This window comes from Papilio polytes, unplaced genomic scaffold (genome assembly GCF_000836215.1).
Source record: "Papilio polytes unplaced genomic scaffold, Ppol_1.0 DF823177.1, whole genome shotgun sequence".
Classification (NCBI taxonomy): domain Eukaryota; kingdom Metazoa; phylum Arthropoda; class Insecta; order Lepidoptera; family Papilionidae; genus Papilio; species Papilio polytes.
The window spans coordinates 1,365,655-1,388,145 of record NW_013526027.1 but is presented as its reverse complement, the minus strand read 5'-3'; the positions used below and the strand labels follow the sequence as shown (position 1 = coordinate 1,388,145).

The 22,491-nt window shown below is 33.4% G+C and overlaps 2 protein-coding genes across 3 annotated transcripts in view; one reads left to right on the top strand and one right to left on the bottom strand.

Annotated features, from left to right (window-relative positions):
- Positions 1 to 513: 513 nt before the first annotated feature.
- On the top strand, positions 514 to 1,708 carry LOC106105068. Its single transcript, XM_013285293.1, has 2 exons — positions 514 to 641; positions 1,504 to 1,708. The coding sequence occupies exons 1-2, from the start codon at positions 514 to 516 to the stop codon at positions 1,706 to 1,708; spliced, it is 333 nt and encodes a 110-aa protein (XP_013140747.1).
- A 2,444-nt stretch (positions 1,709 to 4,152) lies between these two features.
- LOC106105212 (MOXD1 homolog 1-like) overlaps positions 4,153 to 22,491 on the bottom strand; it is a 52,155-nt gene continuing 33,816 nt past the window's right edge. For both annotated transcript variants that reach the window (XM_013285484.1, XM_013285485.1), the window contains exons 3-13: positions 11,758 to 11,907; positions 11,384 to 11,542; positions 9,819 to 10,131; positions 9,262 to 9,363; positions 8,675 to 8,838; positions 7,841 to 7,957; positions 7,380 to 7,526; positions 6,822 to 6,976; positions 6,276 to 6,367; positions 5,226 to 5,392; positions 4,153 to 4,740 (exon numbers count right to left, since the gene is read on the bottom strand). In XM_013285484.1, the coding sequence (XP_013140938.1) occupies positions 4,558 to 4,740; positions 5,226 to 5,392; positions 6,276 to 6,367; positions 6,822 to 6,976; positions 7,380 to 7,526; positions 7,841 to 7,957; positions 8,675 to 8,838; positions 9,262 to 9,363; positions 9,819 to 10,131; positions 11,384 to 11,542; positions 11,758 to 11,907 (1,749 nt within the window). In that variant the 3' untranslated portion in view covers positions 4,153 to 4,557. The remainder of the gene's footprint in view (positions 4,741 to 5,225; positions 5,393 to 6,275; positions 6,368 to 6,821; positions 6,977 to 7,379; positions 7,527 to 7,840; positions 7,958 to 8,674; positions 8,839 to 9,261; positions 9,364 to 9,818; positions 10,132 to 11,383; positions 11,543 to 11,757; positions 11,908 to 22,491) is intronic.

Here is a 22,491-nt window from a genome sequence, read left to right as displayed (position 1 = left end):
TGCCCACGTAGTTAAATTACCTAGACAATATGCCATAAAAATACTAATATTATTTATCTTATTCTTCTTGAAGTAATTAAAACTAATATTAATCTTATTTGTTTAAATTGTTATTATTATATTAATAATGGTAACGAATTAAGGAATACGTGCGTGAAGTCGCTGAAACTTATTTATATATTTGAAAAATGCTAGATATATCAGTTACATTTAAGCCGTAGGAAGAAAAAAGTGCTTGGTATAGACAGTTATTTTGGTCCTATATTCGTAAGTAAAGGTTAAAATTACTTTTTGTTTCGATATCATTTTTACTTAGTTTAGTTTTAAGAATTGAAGAATTAAGACTTTTAAAAATTGAAGCACATCTAACGAAAACAGTTACATTTCTGGAATCCCATAAGAATTGTAATTCCTAATCGAATGGCTGAAGTAAACTCTTTCGATTTTTTTTGGTTTTATATTTTCATATATCGCAAGTTCATTTTACTACAAATATTTAATGTTATACAGATGATGGATTCTTTACCAGTGCTGTTGTTGATTGCGTCGTTCTCCTTCGTGGTATGTCAACGACCCCCTTACGCTGGCAAGCATCCGATTGGATATCCAGAAGTGGAGACGCCCTCCGATCCGGAGGCAGAGTAAGAGTTAACTTATATTAGAATTAAAGTTAATTCAAGCTATACGATGCTCAAACGAAAATTTAATACACTTTTTCATTTAATTTACTATTAGGTATAACTAATGTTTCAGTTAAATTTGAATACAATTCTTAGCTTATTTTTAAATAACAGTACCTAACCAAGTGCTAGCCAAGTGCCCGCTTTAACATCTTAGCACGAATGGGCCGGCACGCCCGGTGTTATACCACGACCACACAGAAGACAGGCGTGAAGTGGAAGCAATTCCGTGTTTCGTCTGATGAGTGTGGTGCCGGAGGCCTAATTTAAGTCCCTTTCTCTTTACCGCCCTTTTCTTATAAGGAGAGGATGGGAAGGGAAAGTGGATTTGACAGAGGAGATACATAGGTAGGGGAAATATCCTCTTTATGTGCATCTCCTTCTCTGTCGGATAAGGGTAGGCAACGCATTTGCAATTGCGGATGTTTATGGGTAGCGGTCGCTTCGCTATTTTGGCGGATTCAGGTGGCCGCTTGCTCATTTGCCACCTTTTATTATAAAAAAAACCATATACATTTATAACAATAACTAGCTTTCGCCCTAGAATCCGTCCGCGTGGAATTAATAAAAGTAGCCTATGTGTTCTTCCAGGCTATCCTCTACTTCTATACCAAATATCATCGACATCTGTTCAGCCGTATAAGCTACAAACTTTAACAAACATCTATCCATCCATCTAAACTTTTGAATTCACAATATAAGGAAGATTTATTTATTATACTAAAAGCAAAGTGGTACTACAACTACTGGTCTAGTCTGATTCTTATATAATCTGTGCAATTTTTAATATCACATCTGTAATCGTACATAATTCTTTTTTCAGATCAATCGATTTACCGTTTGATAGTTTGCCTCTCGAAGCACGTGGGGACAGAGAGCTAGTGGCAAGATTAATCAAGTTGCCGGTAGACAAACAACCGTTCTGGCTTCTCAACTGGGAAGCGCTGGAATGGAACAGACAGAATCCACAGACGTACCCCATACGAGAGAATCCATTCCTCCAAAATCCAATACCTAACGATTATTAAAGAACTCTGAATAAATTTTCCTTCTTCCCCAAATAAATATTCCGCAGTTTTTTGCAATGGCTTTTTAGTGACACAACTGTCCAAAACTGATTTATTTTACTTGTCACTTTCGTTGAAAAACTAGAGATAATAATAAATGTGATTTCAGCCATAAAAGTCTACTATTATTTTTGGGTATTTTTTACAAGGCAGAGAGATATCAAAATTTATTTATTAGAATAAAACACGATTGTATGTTTACTATTTACATATTTAATGTAATTATACAAAACAATAGCATACTTGAAGTAATAAAAACACATCATATTGACTTTTTTAAATAAATAAACCCTTAACATAAGCGTATACTTAAAATTAACAAGTCACAGGATATAAATACAAATAGAGGGCAATCAGAACAATTGACATACTCCACACTCAGTCCTTAGTGGAGTTTTAGTAAGAGAAGTTTTCACTTAGCGACTGCTTAAAGATCAATGAATCGTTTCTTAATTTAAATCTAATGTACATGAATCTGTACTGAATTATTTGAAATGTACTTAATGAAATTAAAAATTAACATTTCTTTGTACACAGAAATATGCCTTTAGTATAACGGTCAAAAAAAATCTAGAAAAAAAGCTCTAGGAATTTACATAAAGGTAGTAAACAAGGTATTTCAAATCAAGTAGAAAGAATAAAATGTTTTAAAAAAATAATAATTTGACTTTCAAAATTACTTTCAACCAAAACTTCAAATAAACAAAAGAACTAAAGAGAACCACTAATTATTTTTAAATGTTCACATGTATACGCATACATTTTCATTAAGACCGAAAGTTTCATAAACATGACCTAAGATGAACTCTAACTGCCAGTTAGTACAGATTTCATATTATATCTGACTTGTCTGATTATCTCATAGATAATTGTACCATACTTCGTAATTTACAAGTGAATTAATTTTCTAGCTGTGTGTAATCATTTTGGCACAAATCTGTTTTGAAAAACCGTGGAATATAACCTAAACATGGATATCAAACCTGGGCGTTATTGGCATTATTACGAACGTTATTTGTAGATAATTCTAACATGTTAAGAAATTGGTTGGATATATTTCTGTCCAGACTATAACTATGTGTTTCCATTCTCCATACATTTATATAAAAAGGTATCATCCCTTTAATTGTAAGATGAAATAACAAACGTTACTTACGTTAATAAAAAAGATATACAAAGTTATTGCTTATAATATTAACCATTCATTGATACTGCATTACACATCCAAAGTACTAAGGGCCTGTCCCACCACTGGCTGATAGAGGCTCAGATAGCTTAAAAATGACTGTCAGATAAGGGCACAAAATCCGATATCTTCATCACATATGTTACACGTTAGATTGTTATCAGACAATTTACGATTTGGTGGAACAGGCCCTTGTTCTATTTTATTTCCAAGTAAAAATATTAGGCACCATACACACTAAAAATACCTTTTAAATATGTTTTATTAAACAATAGCATAGATTCATCCGTGACGTTATAAAAAAAATAACTGTACTTCATCAATACCATTTGAGGCACTTTTAGTGTAATTGGGTCTTAATATAAAAACCTACATTATAAATGCTACAAAAATATTTACGTAGATTTCGTAGTCGAGGAGCACACAGCCCTTTAATACTTATCTATTTGTAGTCTAGTTTATATTAAAAATGGCTCAATATTAAAACTCCTCCAAAATATAAAAATTCAAATTAAATCATAAATCACATGTAATGCAAAGAATAAGGACAAAAAACTTTATAAACAAATTAATAATGTCTTCGGAAATGGAATCAACATAAAAACACTGGAATATAGGAATCAGTCGTATCATAATTATAATATAGGAAAATAGGATATTCCATAAAGCGTTCTACATTTGGTATTATAAATGAATCCAATATTAGTACAAATACTTATGTAGTTAAAACGCATGAGCAAAACCCATAAGTACAAAAATCACAAAAACACATTTCCTTCACGACTAACGCCATCTAGTAACACTATTAAAAAAAATATATTTTAAAGTCGACTTACAATATTACAACAGTTTTGCATTGATAAAAAGGACCATTTATAAATGTTCATAAAATCGATAGTAAGAAATCGATTATTGTTATTGTTTTCAGATGTGATAAAAAACTCAAAGGAAAACTAATAAACCCAAAATTACTGAGACAAACCTCTTTTTCTTAACCAATATTAGGCAAAGGTTCTTACAAAAAGTATAAAAGAGGAATCGATGTTTTTATATCGATAAGGCAAAGGCTCTTAAACCATTATGCCAAATAATTACCTGATTTTTTTTAAGTATTAAAACTAAAGATAAAATCATCAAAAATCTTTTTTAAAATGCACTGCAAAGTGTAAATGGTACAAAAATAAATTACTTCACGAACTCGGATGTACTTTGTTTTTAAAAAAAAACAATAAATGCTTTAAATGTGATCATACTGAGCTAAGGATTGCTTATTATTGAATAATAAACTATACAAATGCTATGAATACAACTTTTGTTACAAATTTGGCCATATAATACTAATTTAAAATAGCTATACTGTATATTTTATGTAAAATCGATCAAAATTTTCGTTACAAAAAAAACTCTCACTCTCCCATACCATTGACTTAGAATAAAGTAAAAAAAAAGAAAAAATATTCCAGTACAATTTAAAACATAACCTATCATATTTCATACAAACAAAAAATCGGTTTTTGTAACGAAAATTCCAAACGAATAACAAAAATGCCCTGACTTTTAAATATGAAGATCTTGATAATAAAAACAACTTAAAACGAAAACAAAAATAGTGGCTCATTTAATATTACCGCGCAATCAGCCATTTTAATGACGTCATCAAGATGGCGGATAAACTAATTGACAGTTTGTTCGCTGCATTCGTTTTGGTAACGGAGGGTAACAGCACGCTTTTATAGTTGCAGGACTTTTCCGATGTATCGTTGTTCGTTAGTTCGGTGAAATTCGGATATGTTTGTATCTGAACCGGCTGTGGAAAAAGAAACATGTTAATTTTCTGTTATGTCTTTTCGACAAGAACATTAAAAAAAGATAAGGTTTTAAATAAATAACTTTCACAGTGATTAACGTATCAAAAATATTCATATTTTTAAGGTTTAGATTCCTTCTAGCTCCTCTTAAGTGTTAGAGCAATATGGTCATGTCCCTTCACAAGTCGAGATTGCCATCTCGACCACCATTCATTTTCATACCAAAGTAGTTTTTACGTTGTTTTTTTATTGTATTTTCTTATGTTTTCTTTTTTATATTTTATACATTATAAAGCGGTAAACTAGTGAGCGACCAAATTTATACAACAAAAGGGAGAAACGACCGGTGGCTATAGACATCCGCTATTGCACATGCGTTACCTTGTTGGAGGACAAAGAGGATATTTCCCGATCCCATCATCCTTATAAAAAAAGGGAAGGGAGAGGGACATATATTTAGTTAATCAGCTTTATATTTACTCACCGCTCCCCAGGAGTCATCGTTCTTTTTACAGAAGGTCATATGCAGGCCGCTGTACAGCGTCTTCTCTATCTGTTCCGTGAGCAGCGGCTCCGACCACGGCATCTCGTTTAAATGCGCCATGAACGACTTGTTGCCGAACTCCAATGGTTCTTTTATCACTAACTCTTCTACAAAGAAAACAATAACGTAAGAATGAGGTAAGCAGAATAAACAAGGTTTTAAGATATCTATTCTTAACGAATAGGGATTCATGTTCAATACGAAATTTAGAAGAAATTATTTAAAAAACTTTTCAACTGCTGGGAATTATTTGTAACACTTACGGTCGAATACTGGAACGATATTGTAAATGATAATTTTAAGCTTATATACGTTACTTACATTTTTCCCGACTTAGTTACTACGTTATGTTTATTTTTCTCTTTAATGTTTCTGATTGTATTGTATTGCTAAGGATTAAATGTTACTTTATTTATTTATATATACCAAAGACTAACAGATTTAAAAATATATAGACAAGACATACTGAACAAAAATTTTTCACTTGTACTTTCTTTAAATATCAGTTGACAAGTTTAGAAGAATAAAATAAAAAGTGTTACAAAATAGACATTCAAATATAATTTAATCACATATATTGGCAATTAATTTTCATACAATTAATGGTTTTGATCAGTGAAAAATGTTAAAGAGAAGTGTCAACTATGCCTCCTCTATATATATTTTTAATATCTTCATTAAATACCATGAAAACTTACAGCGTTAAAAATAAACGCGAAACAAAGGTAAACTTAGGAATAAACTGTATATAAGCGAATATTAGTTACAATAATACTCTATACCGCGTTTATTTGTAAGGCTGTTAGACTTCTGTCAATATAGCAGCGCTTATAAAGCCAATTATCTAAGATCGTTTCAGTATTCTGTCGTAAAAGATAAGGTAATTAAAACATTTGTAATTTCTAGTTAGAGGTTATACTGGGTTAGAGGTATATTTTGATGAAAAGTGGGATATTCTTTTGTTAATATCTATTTTAAATTGTTACGTACTCATAAATCCAACGCCTTGGTCATCTCCTTGCATACCGCCTTCTTCTGACTCCTTCCCTTGATCTGAAGGTAGATTCGGGTATTCTACATATCTGTAATTAAATATATTATGTCCAATCATTACATATACATAAAAACCCTTGTTAAGCAAAGTTATAAAAAAAAACAATAATTTAATTCACAACTTTACAACAAACTAGCCGTTGCCTGCGACATCGCTCGTGTATAATTAAAAAATATGTCCTATGTTACTCAGTAATAACAAAGCTATTGAATGGTGAAAGAATTTTGAAAATCGTTAAAGTAGTTTTTGAGTTATTTCAATACATAAAAAAAAGAAAAAATACAAATCTTTCCTCTTTATAATATTGGTATAGAAATAGCATTACCGAGAATTAAATCTTTTTTACAATATCAGATCAAATTTATAACTTCTGAATTAATTTGACTTCCAGTATGTGTGGACCACTACTAGGTCTCCTATCATACTCTAGTGGTCCTAGACCACTTTGGAAAGCACTAGTATAGATAAAAAAATAATCTTACGATGATGACAGGAATGTGTTCTCGACTTGCGTCATGTCGACACCGTAGAACTCCCTGACACCGAACGTCTCAAAGAACTCCTTAGCGGGTGTCATTGAGTAGCAGCCGGCGAGTGGTGTGCGAGGGTAGTATAGCACGAACGATAAGCACATCTCCTGCAATTATAACAACAATTAAATAACTATTATTTATATAACACTAACTGTTGATTGCGACTTTAAAAAATAGAAAAATAAAGCATATGTTACTCAGTGATAACATAGCTTTTTAATGGTGAAAGAATTTTTAAAATCGGCGGCAGATTTTGAGTTATTTCAATGCATACAATAATACAAATCTTTCCTCTTTATGATGTTAGTAAAGATTTTCTTTCGTCTGAGTCTCTGTTCGTGCGGAATTAAAAAAAGTAAACAACTTATGTGTTTTTCCAAAGTTCCAGAACATCTTTTACATCTATGCTAAATTTCAAGATACGTTCTACAGTTAGGCAGATAATCTATAACAAACATCCATACATCTAAACTTTCGAATTTATATGAGTAAGATATGAAAACAGACCTGCGTTGCAGAATATCCTCCTAATATCGGCTTGTCTCTTCCAGTACTGTCGTAAGTACACTCGGTTATCAATGTGTCTCCTTTTAAAAACTTTCTACCGCCAGGAACAATTCGTGACTGTTGGTAGCGAGCGTCATACGAATTTTCCTGAAAACATTATTTAGAAAACATTTTATATCAATAAAAAATTCAGGTGACGCCAGTGTATAAAAACATTTTATTTTTGACCAACTTCCCAAAAGAAGGAGGTACTCAATTCGTTTATATGTTTTTTTTTTACTTTTGGTGGGAGTTTATTTTTCTATGTAAGCGCCATCTATTGCGCATCAACGCTAATGTTTCTAAAGTAACTATAGTTTCTTTGTGCGCCACAAGATGGCAGTAAACGCAATTCAATGATAAATGATAACGCCATCTAGTTATTGCTATTACTTCTATTGAGATGTTGAAATATCTCTTACCTCAGAAACTCTAGGTAGCTCATTGTTGCCTCTGATATGTTTCAATGAAATTTTTTTCGCTGTGCCGTGCGCGTGCAGGAGAACGGATACTATAGTAATACCATCATCAGGAATCATCTGAAAATAGAAAAAAAAAAAGAATTTAACAAGAAAATTGTAACAGGTCTTAGATTTTATACAAGTTTCGCGAAATCCAAAGTTATTGAATTTAGTGTTTATATTAAATAAGTAATTCTTTCAAAGAAATAGGTTTCCATATCAAACTTTCACTTCCAATTTTAAACCTTCAGGGAATCATTACATAAATACTTTCTTAATTCTCACAACATAGTAACAGAAACAATTTTCTAGCCTACACTCTGAAGATTGGAGTATAAAGTGATTTGAGAGTGTTAATTGTGTGGTCGTGGTATTGCACTGGCGAATCAATCGTATATAATTTATTATTGCAAGGTATACTATTGTTTAAAGTTACTTCCATATAATAAACTAGCTGTTGCTCGCGACTTCGTCTAAGTAAAGATAAAAAACAAGCCAGTGCCATGTTCTCATTAAAAACGTAGTTTTAATGGCGAAATTGTTTTTGAAATCGGCCTAGTAGTTTTTGAGTTAAATACATACAAAAATCTAAAAATAAAAAACATTTCCTCCTTACACTAGTACTAGCTGTTGCTCTCGACTTCGTCCCCGTGAAATTAAAAACAATAAAATCACAGCCTTTGTTACTCAGTGATAACATAGCTTTAATGATGAATTTTTGAAATCGGCTGAGTAGTTTTTGAATTATTTAAATACATACAAAAATACAAATCTTTATATATTAGTATAGATTACCGTGTTAGTGCATTCAGAGCCGCATATACCGACAGTACGGTAGTGTCGCTGTTTGGGCGGTATGACGTGCAGTGCGGAGACGCCAATGCCCGCGCCGAGCAGCGCGGCGTCGTGCGCTCGCACTCGCGGCGTGTAGTGCACACGTATGCCTGAACTATCCAGTACTGAAAACAGAATTACATATTATGTTGTTTATGGAACATTGTTTTTATCGAAGAAAGTTTGTATAACTATGCACGACACGTCGCAGGAAATCACACAGAGTGGAAAAACATTCTTCGAGAGATGTTCAAAGAGTGGTCGCAACCCTCAGGAATGAGGAAACGATTCGTAGAGAGAGAAGGACCCCCGAAGGGTCTGAATCTAGTCTGTGCCGTCAACGGAGGATAAAAGCGAGAGTTGAGCCGTTTTTAATTTTCGGCTATGCCAAGAAATTTTTACACTTAAAGTACCCACCATATTAAAATTTGGCTGCAGTCAGATTCCATTAACTTAAGCTAGGTTTATTCCATTAGCGGCATCTACCAGCTTAGTCTAAAGTTTACTTGCGTGAATATTAATTTAATGCTAAATAACTTAACACGTACCTTCGTGTAGCGCTTGATTATCATAATGAACTTCAAGCATGTAGAAGCTGGCACCTCCTCGCTTGCCAATCGGAATGCCTACGTTTTCAGGAAGGAATTCTCCTGGAAACACCAAGTCAAGTATATTAACATACATGCAAATTTAATCCTTAACACAAGGATGTAAAGTTTGTTATCCCTTAAACTTTGAGTATTATATTTAATTTGCTAACGCATTTCAACTTCGCGTTAAAGTAATTTATTATTGAATTTACACATTTACAGTAGAGATAAATTAATATGAATAAATTTTCATATCTACTTGGAGATTTGAAATAATTTGAGATATTCTTAAGCAATAACAAAACAAAATAAATGTAGATAGAATTATAATTTTGATTATAAAGTTATATTAAGTAACATAACCTTACTAAAATTACATATTCAATTATTTAAAAGTATTTTGAATTGTATCAAATGGTGATTATGGAACGCATAAGGTCTTTTTCTTTACACAGAGACCAAAACTGAACTTTACAATGACTTATTTTTTTAATACTATTGAAAAAGATCTTTACCTTTAGATCCCATAGCCCAAGCTGCGACTGGAGTAGCACAGATCGCCCATTCCGAAGGTTTATTAGGCCCGTAGTACCCATCGCCTTTGGACCATTCGTTCCATGCGTAATCATCAGGGTCCTCCGCACATTCATAAAGCACCATATGATGTACTGGAGATAGACTGTTCTTCTCCAACACTGGTCTACCGTTCTTTATCGGCCTGCTATCTATGATAGGCTCGTAGCCAACCATATGATGTTTCTTAGGTAATTCAGGTGCTTTGAAAATTTTACACCAAAATAATGTTGCCATTACGTGAGGTATTTTTAACTGGAAATAGAATTAAATTTGTGAACATACAAATCTGATAAAGGATTACTAATGCGTGTTTAAAGTGTATTTTAATAATATTGTTTTTTTTATTCTGGACATAACTCATCAGAAAAATGCTCATAATTTAAAATGGTCTTTTTACGATATTTCTATAGTAAACATAAAGTTGCTGTGCAAAAATTAATTGGCAAAAAAAAAGTTAATTTACATACAAAAATAGTTTTAATTTCATATCTTTGTATCACAGTTTATTTTAATTATATCCTGCAAGTTTATTTAAGCGTAGGCAACGGATTTAATAAGCATAATTGTTAATTAAACAAAATTTATATGCAGACGGTACAATCTCTACGTGTATTGCTTTGAGGATATTATAACGTACACTAATAATTAACTGTTTTTATTAATTGAACTGAAAATATTTACAAAATAATAATGTACATTTTCATTACGATATTGTAATAAAATTCGACACTTCAACTTGCGTTTTAAGACCGTACCCACATTTGAAACAAAACTATAGCACAACTGTTTAGTCTTGGTTTGATTCCTATGAGCGTAAATGGTGGTGCGAAAACTACTCGATTTTTTGTTGTTGAATGGGATGTGAAACAATCGACAATCGCACAACTGTTGTGCGAGAGTTTAGTCACAGGTACGCCTGCTTAAAATATATTTTCTGCACACATCGCCATACCTAAATTGTTCAATATTGGAACGTCAGATCTGGTCCTAAGATAACAACGTCCTTTCAAGCAACGCTATTAAATCAGCCAAAGTTAGAAGTGACCAAGTTTCTACTTGAAAGGTGGCAGCTAAATGTGCTTTTGTTTGCGCAAGATTCGCAATACAAGTTACTTATATGATAGTTTAAACCAAGATACCGATTAACAGTATGACATTTTAATGCACACTTCTATATTCTTTTTAATAAAAATGAACAATTGTGAAATCTATTTCATTCAGAACCTACTAATCAATAACAGCCATCACCATAAGAGCGTGCGGACACATGAAACTAGACATATAGAGAACAACAGTTTAATCTGGCTTTGATTCTTATAAGATTATGCGTGCGCAAACTACTCTTTTTTTTGTGCAACAATTAAATTGGTTGCAAAACAATCGCACAACACTTGTGCGATAGTTTAGTCAAAGGTGCGCGCCCGCTCTTAGAATAGTTAGTTCAGAAGACAGATGCGCTTTTGTTTTAGGGTAAATTATTTTTCTCATATAAATTCTTACTTACATCACGTAATCTAACATCCCACTGCATCAATGATGCATCATCAGGTTTGGACAATGGTTGTAGAAGTCGTAAAGGTCTGCTTCCACTTTGCACATGTTTGGGTAACTGCCCATCTGATCCGGGCGGACCTAGCGCCCATAGGATTTGCGTAGTATCCTCCTGTAATATAATGAGGAACATATTATAAAACAAGTGAGAGTTGGCACAAATGTTTGTACAAACACTTGAATTTGTATGGACTTAGTGAAACGTGACATATTAAAGGGATTGACGACAGAAAATGCGCCAACTTTACACTGTGGGCTAAAGACTGGGAGATGACCTCACGTATGAATATTTGCCCAAATGTTTGTGACAAAATAACCAATACTAACACCAATAACAAAGTCCTGTCTATCGCATGTGTCGAGCAATCTTCGGAACTCTATAGTTGTGTGCGTGTCATTTTGATAGCCTGATATCAGCTCGTAGTTCTGCACGTCGTCAGCCACAGCCCGGTCTTCGAATTCCAGCCCGTGGCAGTCCTGTTGATAGACAAATATACGTTTTTATTTACCAATTTGTCAGCATATAGTAAACCGAATCCTACCATGAATTGTGGCTAATTTACATAGTTAATGATTATTTAAAAATATAATTTAGTACAAATCCTAACATTTTAGATCCGCGAGAAAAGTCCAAAGTTGAAATAAACTTGCTTTGTTTTTTTTTCTGTGTGAGATCATTGCAATTAAGGGGGTCCGTGACCTCATAATACGGAATTAAATTAATGTGAATTGAAATAAAAATGATAAAAAATTAAACGCTATTATATTTCACTTGAGAAATCTATTATTTCATATAATGAGCTCCTATACTTTGTTTTGCAATATTTTATATAAAAATCGCTATGATACAAGTAGGTCCTATTCCTAGTTATCCATACGTATAATTGAACTATATGTACTTTGTACCTCTTCTTTTGTAATAGCCTATCATAGACACGTCTTTCATACTGAGGTCAATACATGCTATTGCTTACTCCATAGAGCGTTCCAAGAAAGGTCCTTGTTCGAAAGTTATTTAATATATCTTTTTATATTATCAAGCTAAAACAACCTTTGTTCCATTGTAATAAAGCACATCATAGACAAATGATAGAAATAATATTGGCATTTGAACCCTTGTACGGGTGGCAGATGATAGCATTACAAAATAAAACGGCAGCTGCTTTGAAGTGCGCAGTAAAGATAATAATAATACTAGTATTATTTCCCTGGTTTTTTTCTCGCCAGCAGATGTCGTTTCCGAACGCACGTGCCGCCGTATGCTATAACACCTGGCATTTCGTAATACATGTGGTTACATTTACTGAATGCCGGGACAAAGATCGTTAAGACCTTTGTGTTTCTATATGTAGGCGGTTGATGTTAAAGTCGAAGTATTTGTTCAACATATTGGTTCCATACTTAAGGTGGCACGTTGAATTTATAGGTCCTATTACTTAGTTGGAAATTGATCAAATAATGTTGTCAACAAATGGTGGAAGAATTTACGAAAGCAAAACAAAGTAGCAATATAAAATCGTAATTCATACTGATATTACAAAGAGGAAAGATTTGAATTTTTGTATTAAAATAAATCAAAAACTACTGGGCTGATGTCAAAAATTCTTACACCATTAAATAAGGCTAAAGTTATTTGTTCTTGATATCAGTGTGGCATTTTTGGTTGAAATAGATTTAACCGTACAAACTCCCGTTATAAAACTATCATAAACCTTTTGATACCATAGTAACATATCCTAAAATCAAATGAATACAGGGTTTCATTGAACCATAGGGTCGTGAGGCACGTGAATCTATTGCGATCCACTGCACCGTGTCATTGCATTTGACAGTAGCATGCATGACGAAACCTACTCACACAAACTAACACAATAGTAATTCCCTAAATTAGCGAGTAAATTGAAAGAAAATTAAAAAAATATAGCAAACAAATAAAAAAGAGAAGCAACTCTTCTAGTTTTACCAAAAAGTATAAAAACTTTAATATCAGTTTAAAAGTTTTATTATTCATATCAAAACACTTACCTAAAATGTTCGTAAAATTCACAATTCGGATATAAATGTTATGCAATATCAATTAACAAATCGTTCAAATACACCGTACCTTGGTTTTAACATAAATAACGGATTAATTTACATTAAATTATTTATTTCTCTGTAAAGCTCCAGCATAACTTATGTATTAAATTCACGGTATGTTAATGGTGAAGCTTAAATACTGTTACATGCACAGGATTATATTACTTTACTGTAAGCTTTTGCCCAAAACTTCGTCCGCGGCGAATTAAAAAATAAACTTACTAGCCGTGTTCTTTTGTTCTACATCTGTGTCAGATTTCCACAAACATCGATCCATCCAAACTTTTGCATTTATAATATTAATTAGTTTTTGGCCGCGACTCCAACCGCTCGGTATTAAAAAAATAAGTAACCTATGTGTTCTTCCAGACTATCCTCAACATCTATACCAAATTTCATTAAAATCCGTTCAGGCTAAAACTCTAACAAAAATCCATCCATCCATCTCAACTTTCGCATTTTTAATATTAGTATTAATATTAAAGAATGATATAAATCTAGTTATATTTGTAATTACTACTACTTGGTTAATATATTTTGAAATCATTCGATTAGCTAACTATCGTTAATAAATCGCATGTCCCTAAAGACAAGTTATAAAACTGCCTACAAAAGCTCTAATTTCGACACAATTGCAGTATTACGCCGCGCGGTTTATGGATGAAAATTCAGTTCCGCGATCATTAAGAAAACTATCTTACGCTCAAGAAATTACTGATACTAAGTGAGAAAATATCATTTTTAGAGCGTTGGTGACTCAGGGGTTTGAGCACTTGACCTATATATACTCCACAAGTCCCGTACCGCCATGTATTAATGTGAATTTCGATTTTTCGGATTTCATCTGTACATAACTTATCCGACGTTCTTACGCTGAAGGAGAAAACATCTTAATACAACCTGCACATATCAGGGTATAAATTTAAAGATATGTGTGAAGTCAACCAACCCGCAGTGGGCCAGCGTAGATGCCTTGTTACCCTTTACTTAGGGTAGACTCCGAGACCCGCATTGGGGGCATATAGTGGGCTGTTGATGATGATGAAATGTCGTTAACATGTTTATTTTTACATCTAACTGTTTAAATTCACAATTAAAAGACAGTTAACCAGATAGATTATAAATTGTCGAAATCCAAAATTTGTCGGTGACATAAGATTGATATGCTTTAAATTCCGGCTCAACGGAAGTTGACCAGTGACGTCGCGTACCCACCGGGTTCGAACCTACAACAATTAAGCTCAGGATGCGGTATAAGTTTATAGCGTGGGAACGTTGCTGGCATGCCGTGCTTTAAATCCGCGATCCTGGCTAAAGCCTGTTTCATCGAGGATGTTTTGTTGTGTCCTGAGTTGTGGGAATCTCGAAAACTTTGTATTTCTATGCATTTTTTGTTGGTTAAAATTGGTAGTATGGGATTTAAAGGTAACATACCTGGTGTAGAAATTAAATTTAAAATCAAAGCTTTGTACAGTGCAAAAAAAAGTTAATTAAAGCAAAGATTGAATATTGAACATTAAATTTTCTTAATCAAAGTACAATGAACAGAGACAGAAACTCCTTTTTGATGTCGATTAAAAAAGCTTTTAACTTTATAGGCAATAAGAGACTGTATAACTATAAACCTAGAGTTCAATTTTAGTTTAACATTTCCATTTGTAGACAAGGAGTAAAGACATAGCGACATCAATCAAGAGATTGTGTTGCGGTTTCCTTGTCAGTGAAGCCCCTTGAGTGAGTCTTAGCTTTAAAACCACTAAGCGACAAAGATACATTGTAGACGTAACATTTATTTACTTACGAGACACTAATGGTTTAAAAATATAAAAATTGAAATCATAGCGAACTACAACCGAGAGGGATAAGAGGTTACAGGTAGGGTAACATTAACATCGAAATTATGTCAAGTATTTTAATTGAAAACATCGATCTAGCATCGGGCAGTTTATTAATTAAGTAGAAATTTAGTTTTCCTAATGTTCTTAAAGTGAGTGATTTAATTATTAAGATCAGTTAGCGTTAAAAAGGTTAAGCTACGATCCTCGAAAAGACAATTGGCACTTATCAGCGATGTATTTAAAATACACGGTAGAGAAATGCGGTGTGCGAAGCTTACTTGCGTAACAGCGATCTATTGTGCAATTTTACAAGTTCAAGCGGAAGCATTAAAATTCCTTTTACGTTCACACAAAAGAATAAGTTTTGAGAAGTCGGCTGATGGTTTGCGCATGAGAATCGCGAATACAATGCCGGCCGGTGTACCCGCTCTACGTCAAACGCTTGCCGATTCAGCCGCGCGCCTCTTTGTCAAGTGATACGCCTCACAATTCACTTCTTTGATTGTTCGTAGATAGGAATTTCTACACACGTCAACAATGCACACTATATGCCTTCCGAGAAATTCTAGGCAATTTTTATTTCTATGAAAATAGTTTTATGTACATAAACAGGCCCAGTTCTAGCTACAAACGTCTTGGGCGATAATTCCACGGGGGAAGGGGGATTAAGAGTTTTACCTGTGGCGCCCAGGACGGTCGCCCAAGTGCGCCCTACCCTAATAGCACTGTACATGAGTCTGTATAGACCGAGATTTAGTAGACACAAGGATCAATACCAGAGGCGGCGCAATAGGTGGCGCATCAAATACACTTACAGATCTTTGATTTCATAAGTTACATTTGCGTAGCCCTTTCTAAAGATTTGTATATCTATGTTTTAAATAAATTTACAACATGTAGATCAGATGAAAATAACCTAGACGATACACAGCCAACTTCATTATACAACGCAATTGAGTATTAAACACACAACAGTCGATTTACTATGTGCTGTTAATCAAAGTATTTACTTTAATTCCGGTGATAAAACCAAATTGAACCTTACCACTTAGGACATAGAGTTGTAGTTTTGTTATTATTATAACAGTATATTAATTCTACATGTGTTTTAAGAGATAAACATTAAAGTGCAGGTGTCGGCCCGCATGCACCTTGCGTCGTGAATTACTTACTAATGTTTTGAATTAAATAACAGACTGCGTCCGACATTGTAGGACAAGCTGTCTCGACTTCGTACAAGTCATGTATGCAGTATGAAATCTGGATAAGCCACAAAGCGACTAGTGTAGCAGAAAATTAAGGCATCGTCGTCAAGATTACAGTTAAAACCATTGCAAATACAGATTGCAAAAGTCATACTTTTAATTAAAACAACTTGTAGATATTTTCGTATTTTTCACATGTATTGAGAGATAAAGAGTTATCTAGAGATTTCTAATCTGTCGCTAAATAAGTCAGCAATCGTTTTTTATTCAACATATTCTTTGGTTACCGATCACAAAAAAATATCTTGTCACAACAGTTCTATCTTGCATACCCAGCTGATTGAATACGTTAAAGTAATTTAGCTTTTATGTATAAGTGCAAAGGGTTGCAAATGCTTTATTAGGTTCAACCGTTCGAAGCATAGCTACCGATCTTAGATAAACCGAACCGTGGTATGCCAAACCGATCAGTGAAACGAGATAAGGTATGCATGTGTTTGCTTTTTACGATCTCTTCGTGTCAATATTGAAATACAAATGTATAAATATAGTGATACAACTTACGTATCGAATATTTATGTAAATAATACAAAGACAGTTTGTCTACATGTACAAATACGTCACTCTTTAAAGGTATAGGAAAGTTAGTTAAAAAATAAAATCTAGAAGCGGTTTTTAATCCAATTAACTTTAGTTATAAACTTTGAATAACAAATGCAAGTTATTTTAAGCAAATACATTTAAATCTGCGTTCAATATCAAAATTTAAATTTGTCCAAAATTCAATTAAAATGCGAAACGGATCGCACTCGCGTGAAATTTTATTCCGATCAAGCTGTACATGAAATAAATCGAACACATTATTATTGCTCTTTAAATGTAATTTAAATGACATGCATGACTTGACAATTTCTTCTTTATTTCTGTTAATAGCTGCACTGGAAGGGGTGCACCTTTCGTTGCGAATCGCACTATAAAAATCCATACAAACCTATGGAGTTTAATATCAGATTAACGGAGAAATACTAAAACGAATCATCGTTACATACATCGCTTGGTGCACTAACGATCTCAGATATTATTCAAATGACGTTTCAGTAAACCGTAAGTACATTATCTGGAAAATGTAAAAAACTCCATGATAGAACATTTTGCTATATTTTCTTTACATACTTTTACGTACGAAGGTCTACCTGTGCCAAGATAGTTTTGCTTATTTCCATTCTACCTGAGTGAACTATATTATTCCTTGTTATAATGTTGGAGCGTTCAAAAATCTATTGGCTATTCTAGAAGCGCATTCAAATGTTGCTCGTATACCGTGCGCCAGAGACTTATGTCGAGTTCGTTTAAAATGCTGCATCGTTGGAATTTTAAGTGATAGGACCGAAAAAGACGTGACAGGAGTAATGAAGTCCAACCGATACCTTCTAGTGCATACATTTTAAACGGCTTTCTGGAATAAACTCTGTAAATGTCACTTGATATGTCTTTTGTTTCTTTACTTTATGAAAATTAATGGAATATTCTAAAAACGAACAATGAGTTCTAAGCTTACGATAGATTTGGTACTAATGCCCTTTACTGCGGCGACCTTTCTGCTACCGAGATTTAGGCTAGGCTCTGCACGTCCCACACTATCGTCGTACAGAAATACCGAGCCATTAAGTGTTGCAATACTTTAAGCTTTCGCTTTTAGGCACTTTGTGTTCTGTCGATTTAACGCTCAAACTATTTGATTAATTCTCTACGACGTCAAGCCCATTTTAGTCACCGCAAAAACCCGAGACTCTTAATTAATGATTAATTTTTTGTAATATCGATGCTATTATTTTAATTTCTTTTGTTTATCTGAATTATTTTACTATGGATTTCCATCACTTTAACAAATGTACAAAGACATAAGGTAGTAAGCTTTGTTTTTATTTTTTTTTAAAGAATAAGGGGTTTTGAAAATTGAGTTTGTACAATGGTTATTAAAAAGATGCATATATTACTGATGACTTACTCCATTCCGATGCAATACAGGGCTTTATTATAACGAAACAATTTTACGTTTATAAAAGCCAAACTGCGATAGTCATAAAACAAAAACTATTCACATTACCTTTTCGATTGGGGCTATAAATTTAGAATGACGAATGGCGGTATAGGAATTTTTCGGGTTATAATAAGCACGATATGTTGCCGAAGGGTATGAACAGAATTAAATTACTCGAACCATCCATCTGTGGTTACGGAATCCATTAATGATTGGTTTTACTTCCTGTAACGCTGTATGGTCTATCAAATTTCGTTGCAGATCAAATTTAAAATAGACAGTCAACATTTTTGGTTCACGTAAAATATGATCGTTATAATTACTTACAAAATAAAATAGCAATTTTATTACGTGCATCGTTTGGTTACATTTACGCAACAATGAACACCTACCTTTAACTAAACACCAATAACCAATGCTCTATAGCTCTAGACATACCTATTATTATAGATCTATACTGCAACTACATGTAGATAATATAACACTTAATAAATCAATACTACTAAATAGGGTTGTAACGGAACTCGGCTTCCGCATCCGCAAGTGCGGAACTTCCGCATGAAATGATAAGTCCGCCTCCGATTCCGCTACCGTTATATCTTATGCGGAGTTATAACGGACGATTAGACATTGTTTATGCGGCTCGCGCGGGCGTCATATGTCCACTAAGTATAAGTACTACTACATGATAAACTGTATCTTGCAATTATGTACCAATCTATATTTTCAATTAACGTAGCTTAGTTTATATTTCTTTAATAAATCGCAATTAATATTTTATTATTGACCTCCGCTTCTGTAGAGGTGAAGCCCTTCGCGTCCGCATCCGCATCCGCTTCCGTTAAAATGGCCTTCGTTACAACCCTACTACTAATAGTACTAGTTCGTTAATCTCCACGACTTGGTTTATGTTAGGAATTACTTTACGATAATGAAGATTAATCCTAGACAGCAGGTCGCCTTGGCCTACGTTACACATGTGGCTCCGGTTAATAAATTAAGTGGTTAAATAAAGTTGTTGATGGTACGTAATATCATTTAAAGTAAATTGTTATAAAATAATCGAGACTCTTCGCAAAGCAATTTTAAAAACTCTGTCAGCTAAACTTTAAAAAATCTTCTTATTTATAAATCGAAATTGCATGGTATAATGGATAGATAGAAATACTATAGATAGCAGCATTTTATAAGCAAAAAATGTTTCTTTTTTTTTTCAAATTGTTTCAACGAACACGTGATTTCTTTCTCTAGACAAAGAATTTTCCATACACTAAAAGGCAATAAATATTCAAGTACTTATACTAGACAGTAAATAACAAAACGCATGTTTCTTAGTACTAACACAACTTATAAAGAGTGAGTCATTTTACGTGACCGCGAGCATACAGTGCGTGCGAAGGGATTTAAAATGCCGCCGATTAGAATCGATTTGCATGGGAATTTCCAAAACTAATACTGTTTAGTATTCCGCTGACACTATGCGTGTTTAATTGGATCTCCTTTTACGTTGAAAATACATACATGTTATACATAATTATGTTGAAGACCTTGTCATTTGTTTGGCACCAAGTGAAAATTCGAATTTTCTATTGTAGCTGGTTTTTAAACTCCCCATTGTGTGGCTCGTTATTCCTAGCACCCCTTTTCTTTACTTCCCCTAAACATCATAATCATATGCCTATTTATAAGTGACAATATTATTGGGTATCGATTTTTTGTTAATGCATAAAATATTTTTATCTGTGGTGGAATTTACTTGTTTTATAACAATGCTTTCGATGTTGACAAGTTTTTTGAGACACAAAAGAGGACCGCCGACATAACTATTTTCTGGTAAAAAGTTTCGCAGCGTTTGATCGTTTTATTCATTGATTTTAAAAATATTTTTGTTGAATACGTATTGTCCCAAAACATTGAAAATTTATTATAAAAACTTACGTATAGAATATTCACATTTATATTTCAATATACAGAATGGATACCTACATATGTAGTTTGTAAGTCTGACCCATTCAAGCCCTAAAATTAAAAAGTGCCTTTGATTTTTTTTTAATTGTTTACTTTTTCGTCGTTTAAATAAACGTGGCAGGTTTATAACAGATGAGATTTAAACCATGGACCGCCAAATAACATGCTCACTTACTAGATCATCGCTGTTATTTCGTCCAGTTAACCTAATTGTCAATAGCAGCACTGTGGCCGGGATCAATTGACCGGAAGTCATACATATGTGTGTAAGGCAATTATTAGTTTAAAGCGATGGACGTTGTTTAGTAGCGATGTGTGGTCCTATACGCTTCCGTTGAAAGCAAATATCCCGAGAAATAACATAGCTATGTGTATCATTTAACATTTTCTAGAACAATCCTTACATAAGGATATTGTATTTTAGATTATAATTATATTAAAAATCGTATAATTGTACTATAGATTATATCAACAAAAATTTTGTATATCTCTGAACATTCAACGTCTGTGTATTTAAACGGATCTGAGAATCCATAATAATTAAAATGAACCGAAATATACATACAAAGTTAAGTAAAAATTTCAAGTACTTTATATTGTTGTATCTACGTTTTTAAATGTAAAAAAAATATACACGACTTCGGCAGAAAAAACACGAATAGATTACTTGAGGGACCGACCGGGAGGTATTGGCCCACATGATTAAACCAACAGAGGACGTAGGCTGCGCCACTTCAAACATTTCTTGTTAATCGAAAAACTATCTTGAACAACTTCGGTTTATTTCGAATCCCGTCGATATATCGGTACGAAATTGTGTTCTTCGAAATGTTATATAACGGGATGGATACTTTAAAAATGTAATTCCAGCTTAAATAAAAAATAAAAATAAGGGTAAGGCTACAATGGGAGTAGGCAATAATAGTTTTTGGTTAAAATGGTTAAAGCAAAGTTGGCATTTGTCCCCGGTCTGTTATAGGGGCTGTTTTCTAACTCCGTTGCTAACCGATTCTAAGCAAACTTTTAATAGAATATCCGTTTGTTAGACCCAGGTCATGAACTCTTGAATTTGAAATTAGTAAAAATAAATATATTTAAATATAACGAAACGTTAATTTCTATAGAGGACGTATCCTAAAGCACAATCTAGGAAGGAATTTGTAATTCGTAAATGCTTATTAGACTAATCAAAATAAATAACGTTATACACCTTGTAAGTAGTGTTAATAAAATTGCATACAACATAAAGCAGGATATAGCAGAAAATGGTGAATACGTCGAAGGTATGACGCACGTCGGCAACGTTTAATCCTACGTCGCATTAACAATAAAGGCGGAAATTAAAATGAGTGTCTGTGAATTTTGAAATGGCTCACAAAGGTCGGCACTCGACACGATGCCTGACTGAGAAATATGTTTTATAAACGAACAACGACCTGAATGTTAGTGTCAAAGGAGGAATTAACTCTACAACTAGCTTTTGCCAGCAAATCCGTTAGCGCGGAATTAATAAGAACATAGTAATAAATATGTTTTTCTAGACTTTATTTTACATCTGAACAGAATTTAATAAGTGTTCGAATTTGTTTGGTTAATTTTCCTATAACTTGTCACAGTACAACTCTGTAAAGCACAACAAGCTTCAGTTATACAGTACTAACTTACGCGCGCGACTCCGTCCGCGTGGTATTATAAAAAAGTAGCTTATGTGAGAACGTCGGTGGCTCAGTGGTTTAAGCACTTGACTTGTAATCTACTGGTCTTGTGTTCGAATCCCGCCATGTATCAATGTGATTTTCGATTTTTCGAATTTTCATATGTACATAACCCGACGTTCTTACGGTGAAGGAAAACATCGTGATGCAACCTGCACATATCGGCAAAGAAATTCAAAGATATGTGTGTGAAGTCAACCAACCCGCACTTGGCC

Coding starts and splice junctions, on each gene's coding strand:
- LOC106105068 (XM_013285293.1), top strand. CDS start 514: ATGGATTCTTTACCAGTGCTGTTGTTGATTGCGTCGTTCTCCTTCGTG. Junction 642..1,503: donor CCCTCCGATCCGGAGGCAGA/GTAAGAGTTAAC, acceptor TTCTTTTTTCAG/ATCAATCGATTTACCGTTTG.